Source organism: Oncorhynchus nerka, linkage group LG6 (genome assembly GCF_034236695.1).
Source record: "Oncorhynchus nerka isolate Pitt River linkage group LG6, Oner_Uvic_2.0, whole genome shotgun sequence".
NCBI classification, from domain to species: Eukaryota; Metazoa; Chordata; class Actinopteri; order Salmoniformes; family Salmonidae; genus Oncorhynchus; species Oncorhynchus nerka.
In genome coordinates this window covers 41406832-41433869 of record NC_088401.1, presented here as the reverse complement: position 1 = coordinate 41433869, position 27038 = coordinate 41406832, and the positions used below count along the sequence as shown (strand labels likewise).

At 41.5% G+C, this 27038-nt stretch overlaps 1 protein-coding gene across 2 annotated transcripts in view; it reads right to left on the bottom strand.

The window, feature by feature from the left end:
- Window positions 1-8882: 8882 nt before the first annotated feature.
- LOC115130450 (N-chimaerin) overlaps window positions 8883-27038 on the bottom strand; it is a 54526-nt gene continuing 36370 nt past the window's right edge. For both annotated transcript variants that reach the window (XM_029661616.2, XM_065019569.1), the window contains exons 8-13: window positions 26627-26711; window positions 16420-16593; window positions 16151-16228; window positions 15652-15789; window positions 15443-15548; window positions 8883-13161 (exon numbers count right to left, since the gene is read on the bottom strand). In XM_029661616.2, coding sequence (XP_029517476.1) covers window positions 12990-13161; window positions 15443-15548; window positions 15652-15789; window positions 16151-16228; window positions 16420-16593; window positions 26627-26711 — 753 coding nt within the window. In that variant the 3' untranslated portion in view covers window positions 8883-12989. The remainder of the gene's footprint in view (window positions 13162-15442; window positions 15549-15651; window positions 15790-16150; window positions 16229-16419; window positions 16594-26626; window positions 26712-27038) is intronic.

The following is a 27038-nucleotide window of genomic DNA, read 5'->3' as shown; positions in this document are numbered from 1 at the left end:
CAAACCATACAGATTTTTAAAGACTTGAAAGAGTTTTCGAAGAGACTTCGGAGGGTTTCATCCTTATACTTTTATGATAACTATTGTTATACGCAATTACTAAATCTTGAACTATATCGATATATCTATGCGTGTTGTGCGCTGTAAAATAGCGCCACATCCTCTCCTTCAGAGTCCTGTTAAAGCGTTCAACCACAGAAGCTTTCAAATCCGATCCTGTAGCAAAATGTACTATATTGTGCTTTTTCATTAGTTTCTGAAAGGTCTTATTAAAAAATTATTTTCCGCCATCGGTCTGCACTTTCTTGGGGGCCTCCTTCCTTCAAGATAGAGGCAAATGCCCTGGTCACCTCAGCGCCGCTCTTATTCTTTAAGACCCGGACAAAAGCTATTTTAGAGAAAATATCTATGACCGTTAGCATGTAGCGGTTTCCTTCATTTTTATCTGCAAGGGCCTGCATGTCACATAGATCCGCCTGAAATTGGGACAATGGGTGTGTAGAGAAAACTCTATTTCTAGGAAAATGTTTTCTCACGGGTTTATGTAGAGTGTGCGCATCTTGTTCGGATAGCCACTCAGTGACTTTAGCATCGCTTAACCTGTGACCTGTTTCTTCGGCTAAAGCGCGCTGTAAACGCTCCTTACCACCATAAGACCCCGGGTTAGAGGGATTATAATAAATGTTTTTCAAAATCTGCTCTGCCATCCTTCTTGCCTCTCTGAGGTACAATAATGTTAATGAGCCACTTTCAAATAACAACAACATTTCATTTTCATTTTTGGGATTTTTATTTTCATGAAAACATTAGGTATTACGTATACAGACAATCCCTAATTCGTTGCAGGATACATGCCCCCCCTTTCTCTATGATCGAATCATGTAAAACCTTGTATATTTGGGTTAGATTAACAGGTTTGTTTCGCTGAATTTTTACAACAGACACATCCGCTATAAAAGTATATAAACAACAAATATGATACATGGTACAATTAAAGGGTGTTTCAAACAAATAAAGTAAAATCTTAGACAAGGTTGTTTCTAGTTCTTCAGAATCACCACCAAGCCGGGTTACCATTTGTGTCCATTGTAGAACCTCGCCAGCATGGCGTACATGAGTCATGATTTGGTCCATTTTCAAAACACGCTCTACATTAGCCCCGGAATTGGGGGTTTTGTAGAACGAGACATTGTTCACTTTATTTTCAATAATTTGATGCATAACACTTGTAAGTTCTCTCAAAAGAAAAAATGTATTTATTCTATCTAACATCGTATACATATAGTTACCCATTGCTCTACATCTAAATAACAAAAATGTCACTCGGGCTCTTGGGGTTTATTGAGCCAGAAAGCCAACACATCCGACACCACAGCCTCCCTGTATTTGTTATCCTCCACCAGGGTGTGTCGGATTTCTTTGAGTTTCTGGTGTATGTGAATCGCCTCCTTCAGCTCGTGTAGGAACGTCGGTTACCCCGTAAACTCTGGGGATAGACGGCACAAGGCCCATAGCCTCCAGGGCTCTGACCAGCGATGGTATAAACCGGCGGGACCAAAGTCTTTTCACCAGCGCCTCAAAATTGTTGAAGAAGTAGTATCTTGGGGGATCGTATAGGCAGGGGTGCCTTCGCTGGCTGGGGTGATTAATCTCACAACCGATGCATTTTTCTCGTATATATTCTCCAATCACCACGTCTAAAAGCGCGGCTACTGAGGCCTTGATTGTGTCAACAAAAATAGTACTGACCACCCCATCAAACACGTCCTCAGGTTGTGTACAGGTAGGGGGTGTCGAGGGTCTTGCCAGGGGGGAGTAGAATGGAGGGCTGCGAGGCATACAATCCTTAGTGTCGGGAGCCCAGGCCGTTTCGGAGTTCGGGTATGCGTTAGGAATATCCATGGTCAATGCGTAGGTTAAGAACTGTAGGTTTTAAGAACCAGCCTTTTTATTCTTGAACCAACCTTCGGGGTATCTGGGCGGGGTTAACAACACAGCTTACCTCGCTTTCTTTGGGGGCTGCCTCTCCTGACGTTGTATCTTCTTGGGGTTGCTTTGAGTCGTAATTCCTCAGGATTCGTATATATTATGCACTTCTTTATCCGTACAATGCTCTGGCGCTTTTGGCTCTGTACAAACAGAGAGTCCAACAGCTCCAACATTTGCAATTCCATTAAAGGCCAGCTTTTAAGGGGTATAAGCATTCGAAGCCGGAAATCCCCGTCCGAACCGCCAGCCCTGATGTTTTGGTTTCGGTTTCGCGGTGCTGACGTAAAATTCCACGCACCCGCAAGGCCGTCCATTTATACGTTGTAATTTAACTCTGTGAAATACTCTTCCTGAGGTGTCCGGGTACCTTCCCAACGGGTCTCGTAGCCTGTGAACAAGCTGTAACCCTTGGTGATACGGCTCAGTTCGGGACACAAAACCTGTCGAAAAACCGTCCAGTCTTCAACATCATAAGTCACGCCTAATTTCTGGTCGGTATATTCTTCTCCTTCGGCTAACGTATAGAGTTTCACGCTACAGGCCAAGTAATCAAACAGATGCCCCCAATGCTGTCCATTAGACATCAACACTTCATCTTTCAGCGCCGTTGCGGGCGGTATCTGGGTTCTATACACGTTTAAAAACCGCTTTTTTGGTGCATCGTATATTGCGGCTGTATACTTTGCCCTTTCTCGATGTTTCAGACGCGGTCCTGCCTCCGAGGCTACAGTCATCACAGCTTTACCACTGATCGCAAAATCCATGTTTAAAAAATAGGGTTTACGGTTCTGGGTTTCGAAAGCCTTGTTCTGGACATTTATAATGCTGAGGCCCCAGCGCTATCTATAGCCCCAGACATTCCTGCTTCATAGATAACAACCATAAGGGAGATAAAACTGGGGGGGGGGGGGCATGGGCCCCAAAAGTTCAAACACCCTCTAACACATGACCACACGAACAGGGGGGGCGGGGCGGGGGCACATATTCTGTACAGGTCATCAGGTCATAAGGTCAGCAATCAATCAAATTTGACAGGCGCCGTATCCTATTACTCTCTCAAGTGTAAGGGGATAAAGAATATGTACATTTACATTTACATTTAAGTCATTTAGCAGACGCTCTTATCCAGAGCGACTTACAAATTGGTGCATTCACCTTATGACCTCCAGTGGAACAGTAGTGCATCTAAATCTTTTCAGGGGGAGGGGGGGTGAGAGGGATTACTTTATCCTATCCTAGGTATTCCTTAAAGAGGTGGGGTTTCAGGTGTCTCCGGAAGGTGGTGATTGACTCCGCTGTCCTGGCGTCGTGAGGGAGTTTGTTCCACCATTGGGGGGCCAGAGCAGCGAACAGTTTTGACTGGGCTGAGCGGGAACTGTACTTCCTCAGTGGTAGGGAGGCGAGCAGGCCAGAGGTGGATGAACGCAGTGCCCTTGTTTGGGTGTAGGGCCTGATCAGAGCCTGGAGGTACTGAGGTGCCGTTCCCCTCACAGCTCCGTAGGCAAGCACCATGGTCTTGTAGCGGATGCGAGCTTCAACTGGAAGCCAGTGGAGGGAGCGGAGGAGCGGGGTGACGTGAGAGAACTTGGGAAGGTTGAACACCAGACGGGCTGCGGCGTTCTGGATGAGTTGTAGGGGTTTAATGGCACAGGCAGGGAGCCCAGCCAACAGCGAGTTGCAGTAATCCAGACGGGAGATGACAAGTGCCTGGATTAGGACCTGCGCCGCTTCCTGTGTGAGGCAGGGTCGTACTCTGCGGATGTTGTAGAGCATGAACCTACAGGAACGGGCCACCGCCTTGATGTTAGTTGAGAACGACAGGGTGTTGTTCAGGATCACGCCAAGGTTCTTAGCGCTCTGGGAGGAGGACACAATGGAGTTGTCAACCGTGATGGCGAGATCATGGAACGGGCAGTCCTTCCCGGGAGGAAGAGCAGCTCCGTCTTGCCGAGGTTCAGCTTGAGGTGGTGATCCGTCATCCACACGGATATGTCTGCCAGACATGCAGAGATTTCGCCACCTGGTCATCAGAAGGGGGAAAGGAGAAGATTAATTGTGTGTCGTCTGCATAGCAATGATAGGAGAGACCATGTGAGGTTATGACAGAGCCAAGTGACTTGGTGTATAGCGAGAATAGGAGAGGGCCTAGAACAGAGCCTGGGGGACACCAGTGGCGAGAGCACGTGGTGTGGAGACGGATTCTCGCCACGCCACCTGGTAGGAGCGACCTGTCAGGTAGGACGCAATCCAAGCGTGGGCCGCGCCGGAGATGCCCAACTCGGAGAGGGTGGAGAGGAGGATCTGATGGTTCACAGTATCGAAGGCAGCCGATAGGTCTAGAAGGATGAGAGCAGAGGAGAGAGAGTTAGCTTTAGCAGTGCGGAGCGCCTCCGTGATACAGAGAAGAGCAGTCTCAGTTGAATGACTAGTCTTGAAACCTGACTGATTTGGATCAAGAAGGTCATTCTGAGAGAGATAGCGGGAGAGCTGCCAAGGACGGCACGTTCAAGAGTTTTGGAGAGAAAAGAAAGAAGGGATACTGGTCTGTAGTTGTTGACATCGGAGGGATCGAGTGTAGGTTTTTTCAGAAGGGGTGCAACTCTCGCTCTCTTGAAGACGGAAGGGACGTAGCCAGCGGTCAGGGATGAGTTGATGAGCGAGGTGAGGTAAGGGAGGAGGTCTCCGGAAATGGTCTGGAGAAGAGAGGAGGGGATAGGGTCAGCGGGCATGCCGGCCGTCACAAGACGCGAGATTTCATCTGGAGAGAGGGGAGAAAGAGGTCAGAGCACAGGGTAGGGCAGTGTGAGCAGAACCAGCGGTGTCGTTTGACTTAGCAAACGAGGATCGGATGTCGTCGACCTTCTTTTCAAAAGAAGTCATCTGCAGAGAGGGAGGAGGGGGAGGGGGAGGAGGATTCAGGAGGGAGGAGAAGGTTGCAAAGAGCTTCCTAGGGTTAGAGGCAGATGCTTGGAATTTAGAGTGGTAGAAACACACAGGCTGTGCTGGCTCACAGAAAGAGTGGGTCATCGTCGTTTTGGTCAAGGCTCTCTATGGCAGGTTCAGCAACTGAGGGATATATGTGTACATAAAGATATATGAATGAGTGTTGGTACAGAGCGGCATAGGCAAGCTACAGTAGATGGTATTGAGTACAGTATATACATATCAGATGAGTAAGTAAACAAAGTGGCATAGTTAAAGTGGCTAGTGATACATGTATTACATAAAGATGCAGTAGATGATATAGAGTACAGTATATACGTATACATATGAGATGAATAATGTAGGGTATGTAAACATTATATTAGGTAGCATTGTTTAAAGTGGCTAGTGATATATACAGAATGGTGTCGTCTGCGTAGAGGTGGATCAAATAATCATCTGCAGCGAGAGCGACATCATTGATGTGTACAGTACATTCGATATGGACTGAAGCTGTCTGGTAAGGCTTGCCATGAGCACCAGCTGCCTGATAATGTTTTGCAGCTTTTTGGAACATCAGCTGCTTACTCATTTAAGTCAGATCCCTCAGTTGCTGAACCTGCCATAGAGAGCCTTGACCAAAATTACGATGACCCACTCTTTCTGTGAGCCAGCACAGCCTGTGTGTGGAGGGGGGTCTGGAAAAAACAACAATTAACCTGAATTAGGGCCAGACTAGTTACCATAATTTTCTCACATTGCCATTGACAGTTTTTTCTATTGTCTCTTTTTGGTCCATTTAGAGTGTATACAAAAAAATGTAAACAATGTTATGGTTAAAAATGTTCATGTTTTACTGTGACTTGTTGTAGGCTCCTAAGCGGACCATAATGGTAAAAACCAAACCAAATTAAGAAAACAACACAAAAAAATGAAATAAAAAATGAAATTATAAAACTAAGTAACTCCACCAGTATTTCTTTTGGGTCACTTTTGCCGGTCCCAAGCCCGGATAAAGGAGAGTTGGAATTGTGACATTACAAGAATCGACAGAAGAAAGTTCATTTGTAGTTCTAAACATATTTAGGGTGTTTTTTTACTCACTTTTTGTCTCTCCCATGACATTATTCCTCTCTCCTACAGCGTCCATCACAATTACATGGCAAATTATGCAAATTAGGTGATAATGTCATTTAGCGACTTCTCGCGACTTTTAGGACAGCCAATAGCTACTTTCCTTACTGAGTTGGCAACACTGCATGTGACAAATACAATTTGATTTGATTGATTTGATCATATTGAGGCTACACAGTTTGTTTACATTTACATTGCTTACAAACTAGTAAAACAAGCTCAACAGTTGAACTAGGTTCATGAGGCATCTACAAGTTATATTCTTGAAGAATCAATGAGCATATCATTCATTTAAATGTCGATAAATGGATGTAGCAACTGCAGATTGTCCCTTCAAGACTTGGAATCACCAAGATCTTCCTTTGCACAACGTCACATTTGTGATTAGCCTGTCCAGCACGGTGTTAAAGCTAGCAAGACCATCCCTCCTCTGAGATCATAGCTTCCGACTTAAGTAGCTGAATTTATCCTCGTGTCTCCTCCCCCCATAGAAAATGACTGGTTTCCGGTAGTTTGATTACTAGAGATAGTGCCTAGTATAACTGATCCGTTAGTGTTTGTTCTTAAACATTTTAATTACACTATCCCGCCACAAGTCCCACTTCTTCGCTCGAGGAAGGCAGTTTTGTCGTGGTTTGGTATAATCTTTAGGGCTCTATCAAATCTGTGTTCTGGAGATTGTGGAAGGAAACGGAATACAAACATTAAAACAGAATTCAACAGTGTTCAAAAATGTATTGGTCTTGGGCAAATGAATAACTTTTATACTAAATGAATAAGACGTGAACAAAATTCATCAGTGATTCGTATTTTCCTGCAACTTTCTGAAATAGCACAGAAATGCTCCCAGATGTGTGTGGTGCGAGGTTATGTCCACACTTTGTGTAGCCGTTATCGATGATGCTAATGATAACCGTCTTCTGGTAGAGATGGGAAGGCTTTCCCAAAAACCTTCTCAATTAAATGTTACTACAAAATAGCCTACAGTATGCCTACCTGGCAGAATTATATGATTATTTGCATCAATCCAGTGGCCATTTGTTTAGCAAACTCTACAATCACGAGTGCTACAGACATTTTGAGAGCGAAAATAAATAAATAATAATAATAATAAAAAGGGGGAAAAACTGAAACCAAAATGAATTTGGGAAAAAAATGAGAAGATAATTTTTTTTTTGATTTTATAGGGCCCTACATTTTGGAAAATTGGTAGTGGGCACCAATATTGACAATTCGATAGGAATCAAATATTTTGATAGCAATATGAGCAAGGCATGTCGTGATATTGGTTAATTCTTGCCAAAAAAACATACATGGCATACATGACTAAGCATACATGACTAAAACCCTCTCACAGACCTTGTTACAGGCTTTAGCATACAGTCGTTCCTCCTTTAAAAGTTGCAGCGTACTGTGGCGCAGCTTGCATGGTGCCGCAGAATTCTATGGCATGTTATTTAAGTATGAACCAATGGTACTATTAATGGTAGTTAGTGCTTGTTTGACCACCAGAGGGCAAGTGCTAGCTTGACTACCAGAGGGCATCTTTGAGAAGTATTTGATAGCCTTCAATAATGGCTGTACTTGAGAATGCAGGCACGCGGGAGATCGGAGTGCAATTCCCCAACACGGAGGAAAAGTAGGCTGTCCTTGTAAATAAGAATGTGTCCTTAACTCATTCCATATGTGTTATTTCATAGTTGTGATGTCTTCACTATTATTCTACAATGTAGAAAATAGTAAAAATAAAGATAAACCTTGGAATGAGTAGATTTTGACTGGTACTTTCTTAATTAATTAGATTCATATTATGGTGTTTCTATTCCAAGGAAAATGAAAAACCCTGTGTTTCCGTTAGGATGGAACAGAAAATATGTACAACGTGACGGTCGGGAGTACAGTGCCTGGCTATTTAGTAAAAAAAAAAAAATCTCCTGCGGGCATGTGGGAGACCGGGGTTCAATTCCCCGACGGGGAGTAAGGAGTAGGCTGTCCTTCTAAATAAGAATTTGTTCTTAACTGACTTGCCAAGTTAAATAAAGGTTACACTAAGAGCGTGACATTTCTACACCCTCATTATCTAATTCTAGTCTAACCAACACCCAAACGGAGATTCAGTGAAAATAAAAATCTCATTGATTTATCAAGACTAGTCCCCATGCTTGTCTCAGAGCATCCTGAAACGGTGCTAAAATAGTTGTAGGCTATTGCTTCAAATCCTATTGCTTCTAACTTCAGTCATATTTATTCCCATAGTAATTCGTTATGGATCCATAACTAAATAAACATTGGCTGTTTGAAATAGTATTTTTATGCTTTCATTAATAAAATAATGATAAAGATGTCATTATTAGTTGCATTGTTTTAGTTTGAATGTGCAGACTGGCACTAAGAACAGAACAGCGGGAACATGTCCTTAGTCAGCGCCATTATTAGTGCAATGCCCCCTGAAGTGGTGCCAGTGGGTCCACCCCCTCCCCTATGGGCTAGGTCAGTCTTCTGTGTGGGGCTCTGCGGCCCATCCAGTGCCGTGGTGCCTTGAACCCTGCGCGCTTTCAGTGGATACAGCTGGAGAACTGCAAGGCAGCCCATTGTGCGCCACTCGGGAGCCATGACCAATATGACCAATATATTGTCCTGCTAATAACAGGGTTAATAATACATCTGTGAGAATATCCAATGGGCTTTTATTTCATTCTAAATTAATAAAAATCACTTTGTTCAGAAAACAACTATATTTTTTATATGATTTCGTCTTCAAATAACATAAAATGAGTGAGAAAAATGCAATTCTTCAACATGGGGTGAGACAGTTAATAATTTGTAAATAAAGCCAGTTTGTTATTTAGAATGATTTATTTATGTTTTTAGAGGGAGAGAAACCAAAAACCTTCAGTCATTTCATGGGTCTCCCAGTCGAGGCCAGCACATGTATTGAACCAGCATCTGTAGCGACACAGCTATGCAGCGTCTTATACCGTTGCACTACTTAGGCGCTGTACAATGTGATTGGTCGGGAGAGGCCTACAGTAAGAACAAAATAATTCTAACAAAATAAAATTATAACCTTAGTGTAACAACAGTTTTCGTAAGTAATACTGAAGTCGTGCACAATTATCAGTTTCTATTTAGGTTTATGTCACCCATTCATTTTCAGTTAGAGACACAGTAGGACCCAAAAGCACAATCAGTGCTCTAACTCCCCCTTGCACTGGTCTGGAGCAAAGAAGTGGTGACCGAGTACCTTACTAAACCACAAATGCACAATGTTCAATCACCCTTTTACGACCAAGGCCATTAAGATTATCATCATTACATGTTCCTCAAAAAATGTGATATACCCGATCAAATGTATTTGTGGTCTATGCTATGTAGAAAAAAACAAAATGACCTCTGAAAACAAGGATGGCAGAACACAGGAGTAATATCAGAACCCTTGACCAGAGAAACCCTGTTGCTGCGCATTTCATGGAGGCTCGTCACAACATTAACTCTGAGATACATTGGCATTGAACGTGTTAAGACTCTTAGGATGGGAGGAGATGCCGATAACTATTATTGAGAAGGGAATTGTATTGATTCACCGTTTGTGTACTGTCTCTCCTAGAGGTTTGATATCAGACCACTTCTTACGTGAATGTTACTTTACTTTGATTTGTTTTGCCTTCCAGGTTACCCACTTGGTTATTTTGTATATATTTTATGGAACAATTACATGCACCCATCTCATTGTTATTTAATTATTGGAGATATACAAAATGTTTTTTTTGTACCCCACCATGCGTCATGTCGGCAATGGTCATGTGAGGTGAAATGTGTACAGTCATGGCACAAATATTAATTTTCACAAAGTCTGCTGCCTCAGTTTGTATGATGGACAATTTGCATATACTCCAGAATGTTATGAAGAGTGATCAGATGAATTAAAATTAATTGCAAAGTCCCTCTTTTCCATGCAAATTAACAGAATCCCCAAAAAACATTTCCACTGCATTTCTGCCCTGCCACAAAAGGACCAGCTGACATCATGTCAGTGATTCTCTCGTAAACACAGGTTGACGAGGACAAGGCTGGAGATCACTCGGAGTTCGAAACAGACTGGAAACTTCAAAAGGAGGGTGGTGCTTGGAATCATTGTTCTTCCTCTGTCAATCATGGTTAACTGCAAGGAAACACGTGCCGTCATCATTGCTTTGCACAAAAAGGGCTTCACAGACAAGGATATTGCTGCCAGTAAGATTGCACCTAAATCAACTATTTATCGGATCATCAAGAACTTCAAGAAGAGCGGTTTAATTGTGGTGAAGGCTTCAGGGCGCCAAAGAAAGTCCAGCAAGCGCCAGGACCGTCTCCTAAAGTTGATTCAGCTGCGGGATCAGGGCACCACCAGTACAGAGCTCAGGAATGGCAGCAGGCAGGTGTGAGTGCATCTGCACGCACAATGAGGCGAAGACTTTTGGAGGATGGCCGGGTGTCAAGAAGGACAGCAAAGAAGCCACTTCTCTCCAGGAAAAACATCAGGGACAGACTGATATTCTGCAAAAGGTACAGGGATTGGACTTCTGAAGACTGGGGTAAAGTAATTTTCTTCGATGAATCCCCTTTTCTGATTGTTTGGGGCATCCGGAAAAAAGCTTGTCCCGGAGAAGACAAGGTGAGCACGCGCTACCATCAGTCCAGTGTCATGCCAACAGTAAAGCATCCTGAGACCATTCATGTGTGGGGTTGCTTCTCAGCCAAGGGAGTGGGCTCACTCACAATTATGCCTAAGAACACAGCCATGAATAAAGAATGGTACCAACACATCCTCAGAGAGCAACTTCTCCCAACCATCCAGGAACAGTTTGGTGACAAACAATTCCTTTTCCAGCATGATGGAACACCTTGCCATAAGGCAAAAGTGATAACTAAGTGGCTCGGGGAACAAAACACCAATATTTTGGGTCCATGGCCAGGAAACTCCTCAGACCTTAATCCCATTGAGAACTTGTGGTCAATCCTCAAGAGGCAGGTGGACAAACAAAACCCCACAAATTCTGACAAACTCCAAGAATTGATTATGCAAGAATGGTCTGCCATCAGTCAGGATGTGGCCCAGAAGTGAATTGACAGCATGCCAGGGTGGATTGCAGAGGTCTTGAAAAAGAAGGGTCAACACTGCAAATATTTACTCTTTGCATCAACTTCATGTAATTGTCAATAAAAACCTTTGACACACTTATGAAATGCTTGTAATTATACTTCAGTATTCCATAGTAACATCTGACAAAAATATCTAAAGACACTGAAGCAGCAAACTTTGTGGAAATGAATGTGTCTCATTCTCAAAACTTTTGGCCACGCCTGTAGATTTTGGGATGTGAACACTCAGTTTGTTTGACCTGACGAAGATCCGTTTCAGATCGAAACGTTGTCAATAAAGCGGTGAATTGGGAGCTTTAACAGTGTGCAGGCCTTCTTGTTCTATACTAGTATTCTTTATTAGCCCAACGCCTATGTTTTTAAGGATGCGCATATGACCAAACTTTGATAGGCAGATTTAACTCAACATAAACTTCCCACTGTTGAAACTTTCAGAATGTTAAAATGAAAACACTACTTTTACCAGTCACTAATGCTATTGATATTAATACAATCAATCAAAACTACCACTACTACGGTCTCTACTACTACTTTTAGACAGCTAAAGCAAGCACACATTTTCTTCAGGAAATATACAGTTTAAGTTATTTTGCCATAGTCTGACCCGGGGAAAAAAGGGACACAGACACTGGGGCGGCAGGTAGCCTAGTGGTTAGAGCGTTGGACTAGTAACCAAAAGGTTTCAAGTCTGACAAGGTAAAAATCTGTCATCCTGCCCCTGAACAAGGCAGTTAACCCACTGTTCCTAGGCCTTTATTGAAAATAAGAGTTTGTTCTTAACTGTCTTGCCTAGTTAAATAAACTTCAAACAACCAAAACAGATAGACAATGTTGATAGGAAGGTTGAAAGGCACCATCACATACAATGATGCTGCAAGGTAGAAGTGGGAGGCTTGAGCACATTGGCTGCTCTTTGACAGTAGGGGCAGTGAGTGCCAATTGTGTGGCATGTCATTATAATGTAAATGCAGTGGAGATGTACACGGGACACACCGCTAATATGACATAGTACATTTAAGGCGCCCATTTTGGCTTGAGTGCTAGGACTACTGGCTGAAATTATATAAATATCCCACTGCATCTCTTAAAAAATAAGTCACCTCAAAAAGGTGTTTGAATGTAAAAGAACATACAAACAACATTAAACAAAATTAAAAAGGTTTTTAACTGATGTTATACCCAGGTACATTAGTGATTCACAAGAAGAATAAACCCATCATGAAACAATGAGCCACATCTACACTACAAGATCAGAGAGAGCAGTTAATGAGTGAGTGTGACCTGTGAAAATAGATAGGACTCATCATGGACATAACCCGTTTTGGCATGGACATTGAGGGCTTACACCATTTTAAAGTAGTAAAAGTAGCCAACAGGGTGGGGATTCCTATGGCTTGTAGCTTCAATGGCACTGCCCATGCTGTCACAGACACTATAATGTCAGAGATAAAGATGAGTCCATCTCTTTGGTGTGACCCAATATCTGAAAACAAAACACATACTAGCTATCCAGAAGGAATGTGTGTTCCATCAGTTACCCCCGACAGAAATGGGGGTGGGGGGGGTGAACATGCAAAAGACAAGTCTAAGGTACGTGATCCAAACCCAACAGACATCTCTTCAGACAGGGTTCACTGGGAGTGGGAGAGAATGTACAATGGCTCAAATACTCCATTATTATTAAAGTCTTGGTTTAACAAAGGGAACATTTTCAAAAACACAATTGTCACTTCCTCCATTCTAAATGATGAGTAAATCACTTATTCATGATTTAAGTTTCCTTCATTGTTTGTCATCCCCTTTCAGAACAGAATGTCTTCGTTCTTTATGAGCGTCTCCACCACCTGTCTCTGGTAGCGGATGTCATTGAGTGCCGTCATCGCATCCAAGTCTGGGGCACGCATGAGGGTGGGCCCAAAAACAATGCCAAGGTTTTCTGCATTCATCAGGTTGTCTTTATCATTTTGGGTTACCCTTTGAAGAGCAGGAAAGGGTAACAAGCAACAAAAAAAGTGTCATTGTCATACTCATTCAATGCTCATTCAAAACCATTGAGTTTTCTACCATAAAACAATTATTGCCTACTGTTAAACATAACACGCCTAGTAAAAAATATGAACATTTAATAATATAAAAAAGGCCTTGGTCTTTCTTGCATAAGTATTTGTGCTAAGAATTTCCCTAGGTCACACAATAAGTTGTTAAACAAACATTTACTCATTTTAACACTAGAACCGCCATTGGCAGATGGTCTCTGAAGATCCGAATCACGTTGTGAATGTGATTCTTTACATCTACTTTACGCACACATTTTTGTGGTCACCCACCACATTTCTCATTGTCAATCGTGAATGATAATTCTAAGTTTTACCATTGAAACATCCATGCAGCATCTGCATGCCAACCATTTGATCTCCATCAGTTTCATGGGAAAATATATTTAGATCTTCAATTATGTAGGCCTACAGTGTTGCTTTGAATCATGTACAGTGAGCAAATGTTAGAGCAGATGGTGTTAACTGTAGCATACCTGTGTTTTGTTTCAATAAACACACATATTTTGTCTATTGGCACATGCTGCGGAGTTTTGGCCACATGAGAAAAATGTGACCAGTCACACAATCATCCTAAAATCTCATAAGAAATTAGTTCAGTACGTTATACTATTATTGGGGCGGCAGGTAGCCTAGTGGTTAGTGCGTTGGACTAGTAACCAGAAGTTTGCAAGATTGAATCCCCAAGCTGACAAGGTCAAATAAAATAAAAATATAAATAAAATAAAAATATGTCGCTCTGCCCCATGAACAACGCAGTTAACCCACTGTTCCTAGGCCGTCATTGAACGTAAGAATGTGTTCTTAACTGACTTGCCTAGTTAAATAAAGGTAAAATAAAAAAGAATATTATGTTCTGTAATATAGAATGCTATCATTATGTGACCTTGTAGACATTGATTCAGCTTTGATCTAACTTTATTAAACAAGCATCATTGTCCATTAAAATAGGCCAACGATAAGGTGAGACAAATAGAATACGACGTCCATCTAAACTGGAGGAGGAAATTGTCCAAAAACAAACTTAAGTGGTACTGACCCAACAATGAGTGTGAATATGCGCAGTGTGTATATTCATATGGCCGATGCTCTCCGCTGGTGCCAATAAGATCGACTATAGGCCTACTGTTGTTTCTGAATTAAATTGAACATTTTGATAGCTAAAATACTACTGTCTTTCATTGCTTCTCTTTACAGGAATAGCCATTTGCTTTCCAAACTATGTTTTCCTGTGATTGAATTTAGAAATACTGTAATATGCCTGGCTGGGCCTCTGCTTTTCAGTGACAGTTGCAACTCAACAATCATCTATTTTGTATTTGCAACGCTCACTGCTTTTCCTTCCGACTGAAGTTAATGATCCTCTGTGGCCAAATCATGCTTTAGTAGTCCATTTTGAATTATTGTCGACAAGGAGTAGGCTAAATTAGGCAATATTATTTTATCAATTTAATTCAAATTACTTAAGGAAATCTACTATCCCCCATAGTAGAAAAGTTTCTCTACTCTATTGGTCAGCTTGTCGAGAAAGAAATAGCCCAAACAGACTCTGGGAGAGTTGTGGGACGATATATTTCAAATTCATAAAACCAGTAGGCCTAGGTGCCATACATTTTTTAAAGCAATGAATCTGATGCAACAGATCAGAACGTTTAGCTTAAAACGTTGATAAACTATTTCTTTACATTATTACGGCAGCAATACGCACAAGTTTGTATTTGGCTACCGGACAATGAAACAAAGTTGAAAACCAATAGAACACGAGAAATAAGCTACTAGTTTTAATGTCAGTAATAAAATGATTGCGTCCACTGATAGTGAGATTTTGTCTTGGCTACATTGAAGCAAGGTAAAACATCCATCATATTATGTAATAAAATGCTCAGGTTTCAAACTACGAAGTAGCCACAGTATATGCTTTAAAAACGTATACTGCCTCCAGCTCAGTGCAAAGTGGTGTGAAAATTACAAATATTAGCTCTTTTTAAATTGTGGCCAAAAACCGGACATCCTAATGGCTGTCAAATGTGCTTCCACCAAGTATTGCTCCAAGGGCGCAAATATTTATGCAATCCAGACGTCTCCAGAAGTTTTTGTTTTTATTGTTGTTAATAGACTTGTAAATCTAATCATTGTCTCTTCTCAATGACTAGGAACTGTATGCCTGTTTTACCATAATATACAACGATATCTGGTCTCACCTCTTTAAGTGGGCCATGAGATAACACAGTGTTTCACAGTGTGCAGGTGGCAGCAGCTTCAGACCTTCATGATGGGCCTCCAACCGCTTGTCTGGATCCGTTATCTCTAGGACCCGACAAACGCACACAGTCAGCGTCTGCAGTACAGGAACCATAATACACACACCCAATAACAAAAATTCATAAAACGTGCTAAGTTTAGGACTAACTTGCTGCCTCCATAAACCTTGGGTAGGCGTCGTACGTGATAAGAGGAATGGGTAAATCCCTGAAATACAGTTTCAGTGCGCCAGTGATTATGTTGATGTCTTCATACACATTCACAGAAATGTCCGCCTTTTCACCATCTATTGGGAGACAGAGGGAGGATTTTAACTTGGCTATAGATGGGGCAGTTAATTAAAAGATGCCAAGCATCCAAAAGGATAACTTAGAATGACATAGTTCTGTGGTTGTGCAGTCGGTCTAGAGATTATAAACTCAGTAGGCACTCAATGGCAGTTATCAGGTAAGGCCAATCAACAATGAAATAACTGTAATTAATAAACAATGAAATCAGTTTTTGTCCAACCTAGTTCTCCCGAATCTTGCAACAATAGTGTTTGAAAAATGCTGTCCAGGCCTAAGTCCAATTGATACCCACTGACTGCCCCACCCAGAAAGCAGGCAACTGAATGAGATACGGTGGCAAAGAAAAAAGGACCTTGCCTCTGTCGAAAGCCAGCTTCACATCTTCAATCAGATCACTGAAGCCTGAGATTCTGTACAGGCCCTCAGACTGAACACCTCCAGTTAGAGGAGGAGGGGAGAGAAAGACAATGACGAATTAAACGGCTTTACATTTTCATCAAATTAACATCTCTCCATTACTCATCAGGAAATTTGAACAAAGTAACATGAACATTGTTACTGGAGGTTGTCAAACCATCACCCTATAGCAAAAAAACATCCCAAGTGGGTCATTTTCCACTGCTCACCTCGAGACTCAATCTCTTGTATGCACATGTCCACCACCATGGGTCGCTTGGAATTGTGGGCTTTTACCAGTGTCGTAAGGTCACAACTGTATACTTTTTTGACATGCTTGAGGTCAGGCTTGCAGTCATTTGGCACCATTTTGGAACACTGCTTGTGGACATTCAAACCGCAATCTGGGGAGAAAAAAAGATGGGATTAGCAAAAATGCTGTATCATTTAATTTAACAATGCATAAAGACTGTCCTCAATGTTATTTCCAATAGGAGATTGTGTATTTTTTTAATTGAACCTTTATTTATGCAAGAGGTCCCATTGAGACCAGTCTCCTTTGCAAGGGAGCCCTGTATTACAAGAGCATCAAGCGATTACACATTAGAAAGAGAGACAAATACTTCTAATCAAGAAAAGTACAAGAGTAAGAACCCACACTATCATGCACATCATTTCTTAAGGTCTCTGATCAATTCGCCCTTAAAAGTGGCATTGAAAACTAGAGCATGTCGTCAGTTCCGGGTGGGTTGCCAAGGCTGCTGATGTCACCTTGAGCAACTCAAGAGCGGAATAGAAAAAGCAAGATCTAACTCCACCCTTAATTATTTCCCAGCTAAAATAAAGCATTAAGCAGTGGTAGTTTTTGTTGTTGTTGTTGTATTGAGGGCAAATGGGAAAGTGTCAAACATACATTTATTGCTAACTTGCTACGTTAGGCCTATTTGAAAGAATTAAAGTTTCATAATGCTTAGGTTGTTACAGTCACTTATGCCAGCACCAATGTACTGGCATTAGTGAATGCACTTGACATTCTGCCAACTTTGAGAAAAATTACTATCGGAGTGGTATTTTGTGTTGGCCGATAAAGAACCTAGAATACAGCACACACATGCACCCACAGACAGCAGTCTAAATCCTGTGACGTCAACTTCTTTCTCGGTGCAAGGTCAGTAGTGAGATGATGCTCTGATATGATTTGGCATCTTAAGGTCAATGATGAAAAGGCTAGTAGGCAATGAACTAATGACCACCATGTGATCTTGAGACACACACGTTTATATGACAAGCTTTTTTCATTTAATTTGACAAGTTTTGGTGTTGTTCCTCACAGGCTGCTATGCAGTAGGGGCTAAAGGTGTGTGGTCTTGAAGGAGTAGGGCACAGCAAACTGGTACATACTGGTAGAGGCTAGCCCACTGAGCACCAGCCCAAAAAGAGTTTCCAGATCAAATCACTCATATCCTTAAGCCGAAATCACAGAGGGAGACTTCCGTCAACGGAGTGAAAGTTGCATGTGTGAGTGTAGCAAGCCTCCGTGCCAGGAAAAGCCGTAATAAACAGTTATATTACTCCTTGAAATTAGTCTCTCCAGACAGACTTTTTGCCTCCCACAATGCACCAATGCTCCAGCTTACACATCTGTAGAAGTTCCGGCGTCAGTTAGGACAGAGGTGCAAGATAAAAAATGATTACAAGGGTTTGAGTGAGAGGTCTAACTGGTGTCTCAAAGTGGCCATACACACCTCTCCAATCTAATTCCAAAGCACTTTTATTACTAAAGGAAAGAGCCTTCAACTTTTTTCCCCTCTCCTAGCATTAACTTTGAAGAAATAAAGCAAGAACACTTGTCGTTTTTTGTTTGGAACAAAGCCCTGCACCCCCGCCATCACACAATTACTGTTGATGTTAGGCGATTAGGCCTGGCTCGCAGTCGGCGTTTCAATTCATCCCGAAGATGTTCAATGGGCTCTGTGCAGGCCAGTCAAATTCTTCCACACCGATTGACAAACCATTTCTGTATGGACCTTGCTTTGTGCACAGTCATGGGGCCTTCCCCAAACTGTTACCACAAAGTTGGAAGCACAGAACAGTCTAGAATGTCATTGTATGCTGTAGCGTTCCATTCACTGGAACTAAAGGGCCTAGCCCAAACCTTGATAAACAGTCCCAGACCACACCAAGCTTTACAGTTTGCACTATGCCGTGTGGCAGATAGCATTCTCCTGGCATCCGGCAAACCCAGATTCATCCGTCAGACTGCCAGATGGTGAAGCGTGATTCATCACTCCATCACTAACATTTACTTGTCAGAGACCAGCCACCCGGATAGGTGATGAAACTAGTGGGTTTGCACAACAAAATAATTTCTGCACAAACTGTCAGAAACCATCTCAGGGAAGCTCATCTGCGTGCTTGTCTTCTTCACTAGGGTCAGACTGCAGTTCGGCATTGTAACCAACTTCAGTGTGCAAATGCTCACCTTCGATGGTCACTGGCATGCTGGAGAAGTGTGCTCTTTATAGATTAATTCCGGTTTCAACTACTAGGCAGATGGTTGACAGAGTGTATGGCGTCGTGTGGGCGAGCGGTTTGCTGATGTCAATGTTGTGAACAGTGCCCCATGGTGGTGGTGAGGTTATGGTATGGGCAGGCATAAGCTACAGACAACCAACACAATTACATTTTATCGATGGCAATTTGAATTCACAGAGATACGGTGACGAGATCCTGAGGCCCATTGTCATGCAATTCATCCGCCACCATCACGATAATGCACAGCCACGTCGCAAGGATCTGTACACAATTCCATGTCCTGCATACTCAGACATGTCACCCATTGAGCATGTTTAGGATGCTCTGGATCGATGAGTACAACAGCGTGTTCCAGTTCCCGCCAATATCCAGCAATCTTTATTCCCAGTCATGTGAAATCCATAGATTAGGACTTAATTAATTTATTTCAGTTGACTGAAATAAAGTTGACTTTTTAAATTAAAAACAGATGCCTTATTTTGATAAAGCACCAGTCGAAAGTTTGGACACACTCATTCAAGGGTTTTTCTTTATTTTTACATTGTAGAATAATAGTGAAGACATCAAAACTATGAAATGACACCTGGAATCATGTAGTAACCAAAAAAAAGTATTGAACAAATCTAAATGTATTTAAAATACTTCAAATAGCTACCATTTGCCTTGGTGACAGCTTTGCCCACTCTTGGCATTCTCTCCATCTGCTTCACCTGGAATGCTTTTCCAATAGTCTTTAAGGAGTTCCCACATGTGCAGAGCACTTCTTGGCTCCTTTTCCTTAACTCTGCGGTCCAAATCATGCCAAAGTATCTCTATTGGGTTGAAGTTGGGGGATTGTGGGGGCCAGGTCATCTGATGCAGCAATCCATCACTCTCCTTCTTGGTCAAATAGCCCTTGCACATGCTGAAGGTGTGTTGGGTCAATGTCCTGTTGAAAAACAAATGAGAGTCCCACTAAGCGCAAACCAGATAAGATGGCGTATCGCTGCAGAATTCTGTGGTAGCCATGCTGGTTAAGTGTGCCTTGAATTCTAAATAAATCATAGACAGTCTCACCAGGAAAGCACACCCCAAACCTTCACACATCCTCCTCCATGTTTCACGGTGGGAACCACACATATGAGGAGATAATCCTGTCACGAACTCTGTGTCTCACAAAGACACGGCGGTTGCAAAATTAAGGCCTGACTCACAGTCTCCTCTGAACAGTTGTTGTTGAGCTGTCTGTTACTTGAACACTGAAGCATTTATTTGGGCTGCAATTGAGGCTGGTAACTCCAATGAACTTATCCACTGCAGCAGAGGTAACTCTGAGTCTTCCGTTCCTGTGGCGGTCCTCATGAGAGCCCGATTCATCATAGCGCTAGATGTTTTTTGCGACTGCACTTGAAGAAACTTTCAAAGTTCTTGAACATTTCCAAATTGACTGAAGGTTCATGTCTTAAAGTAAAGATGGACTGTCGTTTCTCTGCTTATTTCAGCTTTTCTTGCCATAATATGTACTTTGTTTTTTACAACAAAAAATATTTGACCTTTATTTAAAACTTCTTAGAGCTAGGGTCTATTTTCCTGAATTTCTGCCTGACTGATGTGCCCAAAGAAAACTGCCTGTTACTCAGAAGCCAAGATATGCATATATTGGTAGCATTGGATAGAAAACACTTTGAAGTTTCTAGAAATGTTACAATAATGTCTGAGACTATAACACAATTGATATGGCAGGTGAAATCCCCCCCCATTGAGCTCCCGTTGCAATTCCTATGGCTTCCACTAAATGTCAACAGTCTTTGTTCATTGTTTCAGGCTTGTTTCTTCAAAAATGAGCAAGAAGTTTGAGTTTTTGTACAAAGACTCCAGGTTCAAAATAAGTCGGTTGGCACGTGGTGAAGAGGATGCACGCTTACTCATTTTACTTTCTATTGAACATACTTCTTTCCGTATGAAATATTACAGTTTATTTACATTTTAGGATACCCGAGGATTAAATAGAAACATAGTTTGATTTGTTTGAACAAAGTTTAGCGGTAACTCTTTGGACTCCTTTGTCTGCATGTTGAACGAGTGGATTACTGAAATCGATGGTGCCATCTAAACAGACTTTTTGGGATATGGGATATAAAGAAGGATTTTATCTAACAAAACGACCATTCATGTTGTAGCTGGGACCGTTGGAATTGCAAACAGAGGAAGATTTTCAAAAGTGAGTGATTTATTTAAATCGCTTTGTGATTTTATGAAGCCTGTGCTGGTTGAAAAATATGTTGATGTCGGGCGCTCTCCTCAAACCATCACATGGTATGCTTTCGCTGTAAAGCCTATTGTAAATCGGACAACGCAGTTAGATTAACAAGAATGTAAGCTTTTAAATGATATAAGATACTTGTATGTTCATGAATGTTTAATATTACGATTATTTATTTGACCAGATGTTGTCGACAGGTAGCGGGACGCCTATCCCTATTAACAAGGCAAGTCAGTCAAGGACAAATTCTTATTTACAATGACGGCCTACCCCGGGCCAAACCCAGACGATGTTGGACCAATTGTGCGCCGCCTTATGAGACTCCCAATAACGGTCGGTTGTGATACAGCCTGGAATCGAACCAGGGTCTGTAGTGACACCTCTAGCACTGAGATGCAGTGCCTTAGACCACTGTGCCACTCGGGAGCCCCGGCACTGCATCTCAAAATTTATAGCGCGTTGGATATTATTAATTCTAAATCAGTTTTTTTTTACATGGTTGATACAATGGAGATAATATAAGGCAAGTATTGGAAACAATAGAACACTATGAAAAATCTGGTAAACCAGGCCTGCTATTCATAGCAGACCTTGAAAAGGCTTTTTATATAAATGCCTGAAACATTTCAATTTAAAATAATCTCTTATAAAATGGGTTAAAATCATGTATAGTAACCCTAGGTGTGAAATAGTAAATAATGGCTACATCTCAAAGTTTTAAACGGTCAAGAGTTTATTTAACCAGGTAGGCCAGTTGAGAACAAGTTCTCATTTACAACTGCGACCTGGCCAAGATAAAGCAAAAACAACAAGAGTTAAAAGAGGGATAAACAAAAGTAGTCAATAACACAATAGAAAATATGTATACAGTGTGTGCAAATGAAAGATGTAAGGCAATAAATAGGCCATATAGTGGCGAAGTAATTACAATTTAGCAATTAACACAAGAGTGATAGATGTGCAAGTAGAGATACTGGTGTGCAAAAGAGCAGAAAAAACACATATGGGGATGAGGTAGGTAGCTGGTTGGATAGGCTATTTACAGATGGGCTGTGTACAGCTGCAGCGATCGGTAAGCTGCTCGTGACAGCAAACGCTTAAAGTTAGTGGGGGAGATGTGTCTCCAACTTCAGTGATTTTTGCAATTCGTTCCAGTCATTGGCAGCAGAGAACTGGAAGAAAAGGCGGCCAAAGAAGGTGTTGGCTTTGGGGATGACCAGTGAAATATACCTGCTGGGGTTGGTGTTGCTATGGTGACCAGTGAGCTGAAATAAGGTGGGGCTTTACCTAGCAAAGACTTATAGATAACCTGGAGCCAGTGGGTTTGGCGACAAATATGTAGCGAGGACCAGCCATCGAGAGCATACAGGTCGCAATGGTGGGTAGTATCAGGGGCTTTGGTGACAGAACGGATGGCACTGTGATAGACTGCATCCAATTTGTTGAGTAAAGTGCTGGAGGCTATTTTGTAAATGACATCGAAGTCGAGGATCGGCAGGATAGTCAGTTTTACGAGGGTATGTTTGGCAGCTTGAGTGAAGGAGGCTTTGTTGCGAAATAGGAAGCCGATTCTAGATTACATTTTGGATTGGAGATGCTTAATATGAGTCTGGAAGAAGAGTTCACAGTCTAGGTATTTATAGTTGACCACATATTCTAAGTCAGAACCGTCCAGAGTAGTGATGCTAGGTGGGCGGGCAGTTAGAGATCGGTTGAAGAGCATGCATTTAGTTTTACTAGCATTTAAGAGCAGTTAGAAGCCACGGAAGGAGTGTTATGGCATTGAAGCTCGTTTGGAGGTTTGGCATATCTATTTATTATGGCCATCGATATGTTAGCTATTAAAATCAGATCCAACAATAATATGAAGGGATTAGAAATACAGGGCTTAAAAACAATTGTGTCATTATATGCTGATTCATGGTTTCTTTTAAATCCACAAATTGTATGCCTCAGAGGATCTAGATAATTTTACTAACCTCACCCTGATTAACTCTATAGTCATGTCTCAGTTTACCTATTTGCTTATGGTCTTGCCTACACCTAGCAAACAGTTTAAAGTATATGAGGAAAAACATTCAAATTTGATTTGGAATAGCAAGCCTGACAAAATTAAAACACACCTATTTATAAAATTAATATGAATTTGGAGGGAAGAAATTATTAAACGTTAAAGCATTAGACCTCTCACTAAAGGCTTCTGTCATACAAAAGTTATACTTAAATCCAAAATGGTTCTCTAGCAAATTAGTAAGAATGTCTCACCCTTTGTTCAAGAAACACCTTTTTCCCCTTTTTTCTGATTATAACCTCTCACCTTCAGTAATTTGAAAAGGAAATCTCCCGAATATTGCTATTTTTAAAACAAGCCATAGAAAGTTGGTTGCAATTTCAATTTAAATCGTCCAGAAAAAAATTAAAAATAATAAGGTATAAGTGGTGGAGTTGTCATACATGCAGCGAACTAAAACATATGAAAAGGTCTGATCTACCCATAATTACAAACAACTAATTGCGGCATTACCGCAAACATGTAAGGGGAAAGTGGAAGTGGGGAAAAGTCTGGCGGCCCTGCATTAAAAACCATAATTGATTCAAGAAAATTGTGATAAATAAAAAAAGTATACCAGTTTAATTTACTGTAAGGACCAAAAACTTGACAGCCATGCCATGCCATATAGATAACTAAATAGTTGGGAAGAGATTGACTCACCGATTCCATGACACATGGTTTATGGTAATACGACGCCAGATTCAAAACACAATTTAAATTATATACAATTCTTGCAACTAACACAATGTTATTTATATGGAAGATACAACATTCCCAGCTCTGCAGATTCTGCTGCGAAGAGACAGAATCATTAGATCATTTGTTTTGGTACTGTCCATATGTAGCCTGTTTTTGGTCACAGGTCCAGGAATGACTGAAGCATTGCAATATTTACCTGGAGCTAACCTTGCAGATAGCACTACTGGGCGATCTGAAAAGTCATAGTCAATCGATCAATAATATAATAATACTTTTAGTAAAAACGTTTATTTTCAATCTGTAGAAACAATGAGAATAGAAAGGTTCAGAACTTTTGTGAAACATCACAGCACAGTTGAAAAACTGTGGCAAATAGAAATCCAATATGGATGGTGTTAAGAGATATTTGGGAGGGGTTGAATGGAGCTGAAGGTTGGGACTAATAACAACAAGATAACTAATGTAAAACATACTGTGCCCGTTAAACATTTATAGGTTAAGAACCTTTCTGAAAGAGTACAGTTTTCAAGATATGAAGTTATGCAGACAATTACATTGATGGAAGCAACAATCTGCAATATTAAAGCTGATCTACACCCTAAATAAATATTACAAATAAAAAAGCAAAAGGGTGGCTACTTCAAAGAACCTAACATTATCTGATTTGTTTAACCATTTTTTGGTTAATACATGATTCCATGTGTTATTTCATAGTTGATGTCTTCACTATTATTCTACAACGTAGAAAATAGTAAAATTAAAGGAAAACCCTTGAATGAGTCGGTGTCCAAACCTTTGACTGGTATTGTAAGTATTCAGACCCTTTGCTATGAGACTCGAAATTGAGTTCAGGTGCATGCTGTTTTCATTGATCATCTTTGATGTTATGGGATGGCACGCACGCACACATGTCTATATAAGTTTGCAGAGTTGATAGTGTATGTCAGAGCAAAAACCAAGCCATGAGGTCAAAGAAATTGTCCGTAGAGCTCCTAGACAGGATTGTGTCGAGGCACAGATCTGGGGAAGGGTACCAAAAAATGTCAGCAGTATTGAAGATCCCCAAGAATCACTGTAATAGCATAGTATAACATTACTCTAAGACAAGATCACCACCTTAATTTATGTTTAGGAATATGGTTAGCAGTGTGGTTAAGGTTGGGGTTAAAATCACATTTTAAGAAGACAAATTATAGAAATAGGTCTGCTTTACAACTTTGTGGTTGTGGTAACTAGTGACGATTTAGAATTAGCTTGACTTGAGTTTACTGCCCTGATGACAGACGGCTTCATCAACAGTTGTGTTATGTGAAAAGTTGTATTAAAAAAACAAATAACGTTTTTATAAACAAGTAGGTTAATTACCCAGCCAAGCAAATACAAGTAGTTGTAGTAATTTTGGTTGTGAAAGGCATCATAAAAAAGCTTTGCCCTTCAAAACAATGCAATTTACCACTTGATTAAATAAAATAACAATAATGAAGGCTATATACTGTACTGGTACTGAGTCAATGTGCGGGGTACAGTTTAGTCGTACATGTAGGTAGGGGTAAAGATAATAGATAATAAAAAGCAAGTAGCAGCAGTATAAAAACAAAATGGGAGTGGAGGGGGTCAATGTAAATAGTCCGGGTGTCCATTTGATTAATTGTTCAGCAGTCTTATAGCTTGGGGGTAAAAGCTATTAAGGAGCCTTTTGGTCCTAGACTTGGCGCTCAGGTACCGCTTGTCGTGCGGTAGCAGAGAGAACAGTCTATGACTTGGGTGACGAGAGTCTGACAATTTTTTGTGCTCTCTTCCACCGCCTAGTATATAGGGCCTGGTTGGCAGGAAGCTTTGACCCAGTGATGTACTGGGCCATATGCACTACCCTCTGTAGCGCCTTGCGGTCAGATGCCGAGCAGTTGCCATACCAGGAGGTGAAGCAACCAGTCAGGATACTCTTGATGGTGCAGATGTGTAACTTTTTGAGGATCTGGGGACCCTTGGCAAATATTTTCAGTCTCCTGAAGGGGAAAATGTATTGTGCCCTCTTCATAACTGGCTTTGTGTGTTTGGATCATGATAGATCGCTGGTGATGTGGACACCAAGGAAAATGTTCGGCCTCACTTTTTCTGTAGTCCACAATCAACTCCTTTGTCTCGTTCACATTAAGGGCCTACCGACCACTGCTGTGTCGTCAGCAAACTTAATGATGGTGTTGGAGTCGTGTTTGGCCACGCAGTCATGGGTGAACAGGGTGTACAGTAGGGGATTAAGCACACACCCCTGAGGGGCCCCAGTGTTGAGGATCAGTGTGGCAGATGTGTTGATGCCTACCCTTACCCATGTAAATGTGATATCAGCTTTTTATTTAATACATTTGCCAACATCTCTAATCACCTGTTTTTGCTTTGCCATTAAACAATTTAATCAATTTTACAATAAAGCTGTAACATAACAAAATGTGGAAAAAGTCTGAATACTTTCCGAATGCGCTGTTGGTTTGAATTTGTTTTCCCTAAAATAAAAGGTTAAACAAAAATAAAACAACGGCAGTCAAGCACCCAAGCTAACTGGCTAACATTGATTAGCTTGCTAGCTACTTTAAATACAAAAATGAGAGAACAGATCACACTGACCATTTTACTCACCTTTCCAGAGCTGGTTAGACTATTTTCATGTTATCAAGAGGGTTAGTGATAGTCAATTACTGGCAACATTTCAATTCATCAATTATTCTGCTCTCTGCCACTCTCACACCAGAGAGCTCTGTACTCGAAATAGATGACCAGAGTGAAGTTACAAATGCCCTGTAGACACTTGTATGGTGCTGTATGTGACATCTCCTCAAAACCAGGTTCAAATTAGCTGTGTGTAAAAAGACAAAACACAAAGATCACAGTTCGCTTCCCACCCTCCCTTTACCTGCACATTTCACTCCCTGAGCGATGAGGCCCCACATGAAGTTGGCACAATATTCACACCAGTGGGGTCCCCGGAAGGTGTGCACCTGCAGGGGAGAGGAAGAAAGGCTGGAAAACTTGGTCACTTTCTTACTGGATGGAAGGATAGATGGACATACTTGGCCTTCCCCTGGCTCTCCACAGCCTGCGCACACTGAAGGAGCCAATTGGTAATTATCCTTGTGAGAGAGACTGGCAAGTCTTAAATGGTGGTTGGAGTGTGGCAGGAGTGTTCGTGAGTACCATGGTTGACAATGCCAGGATTATCATTGAAATCTAAAACGGGACCACATCACAAACAAATGCCTAGTTCTGCCAGGTAATGGCGAGACCAATCAGAAATGTTCAACATTTATCTCCAGTGAAAAGCACAG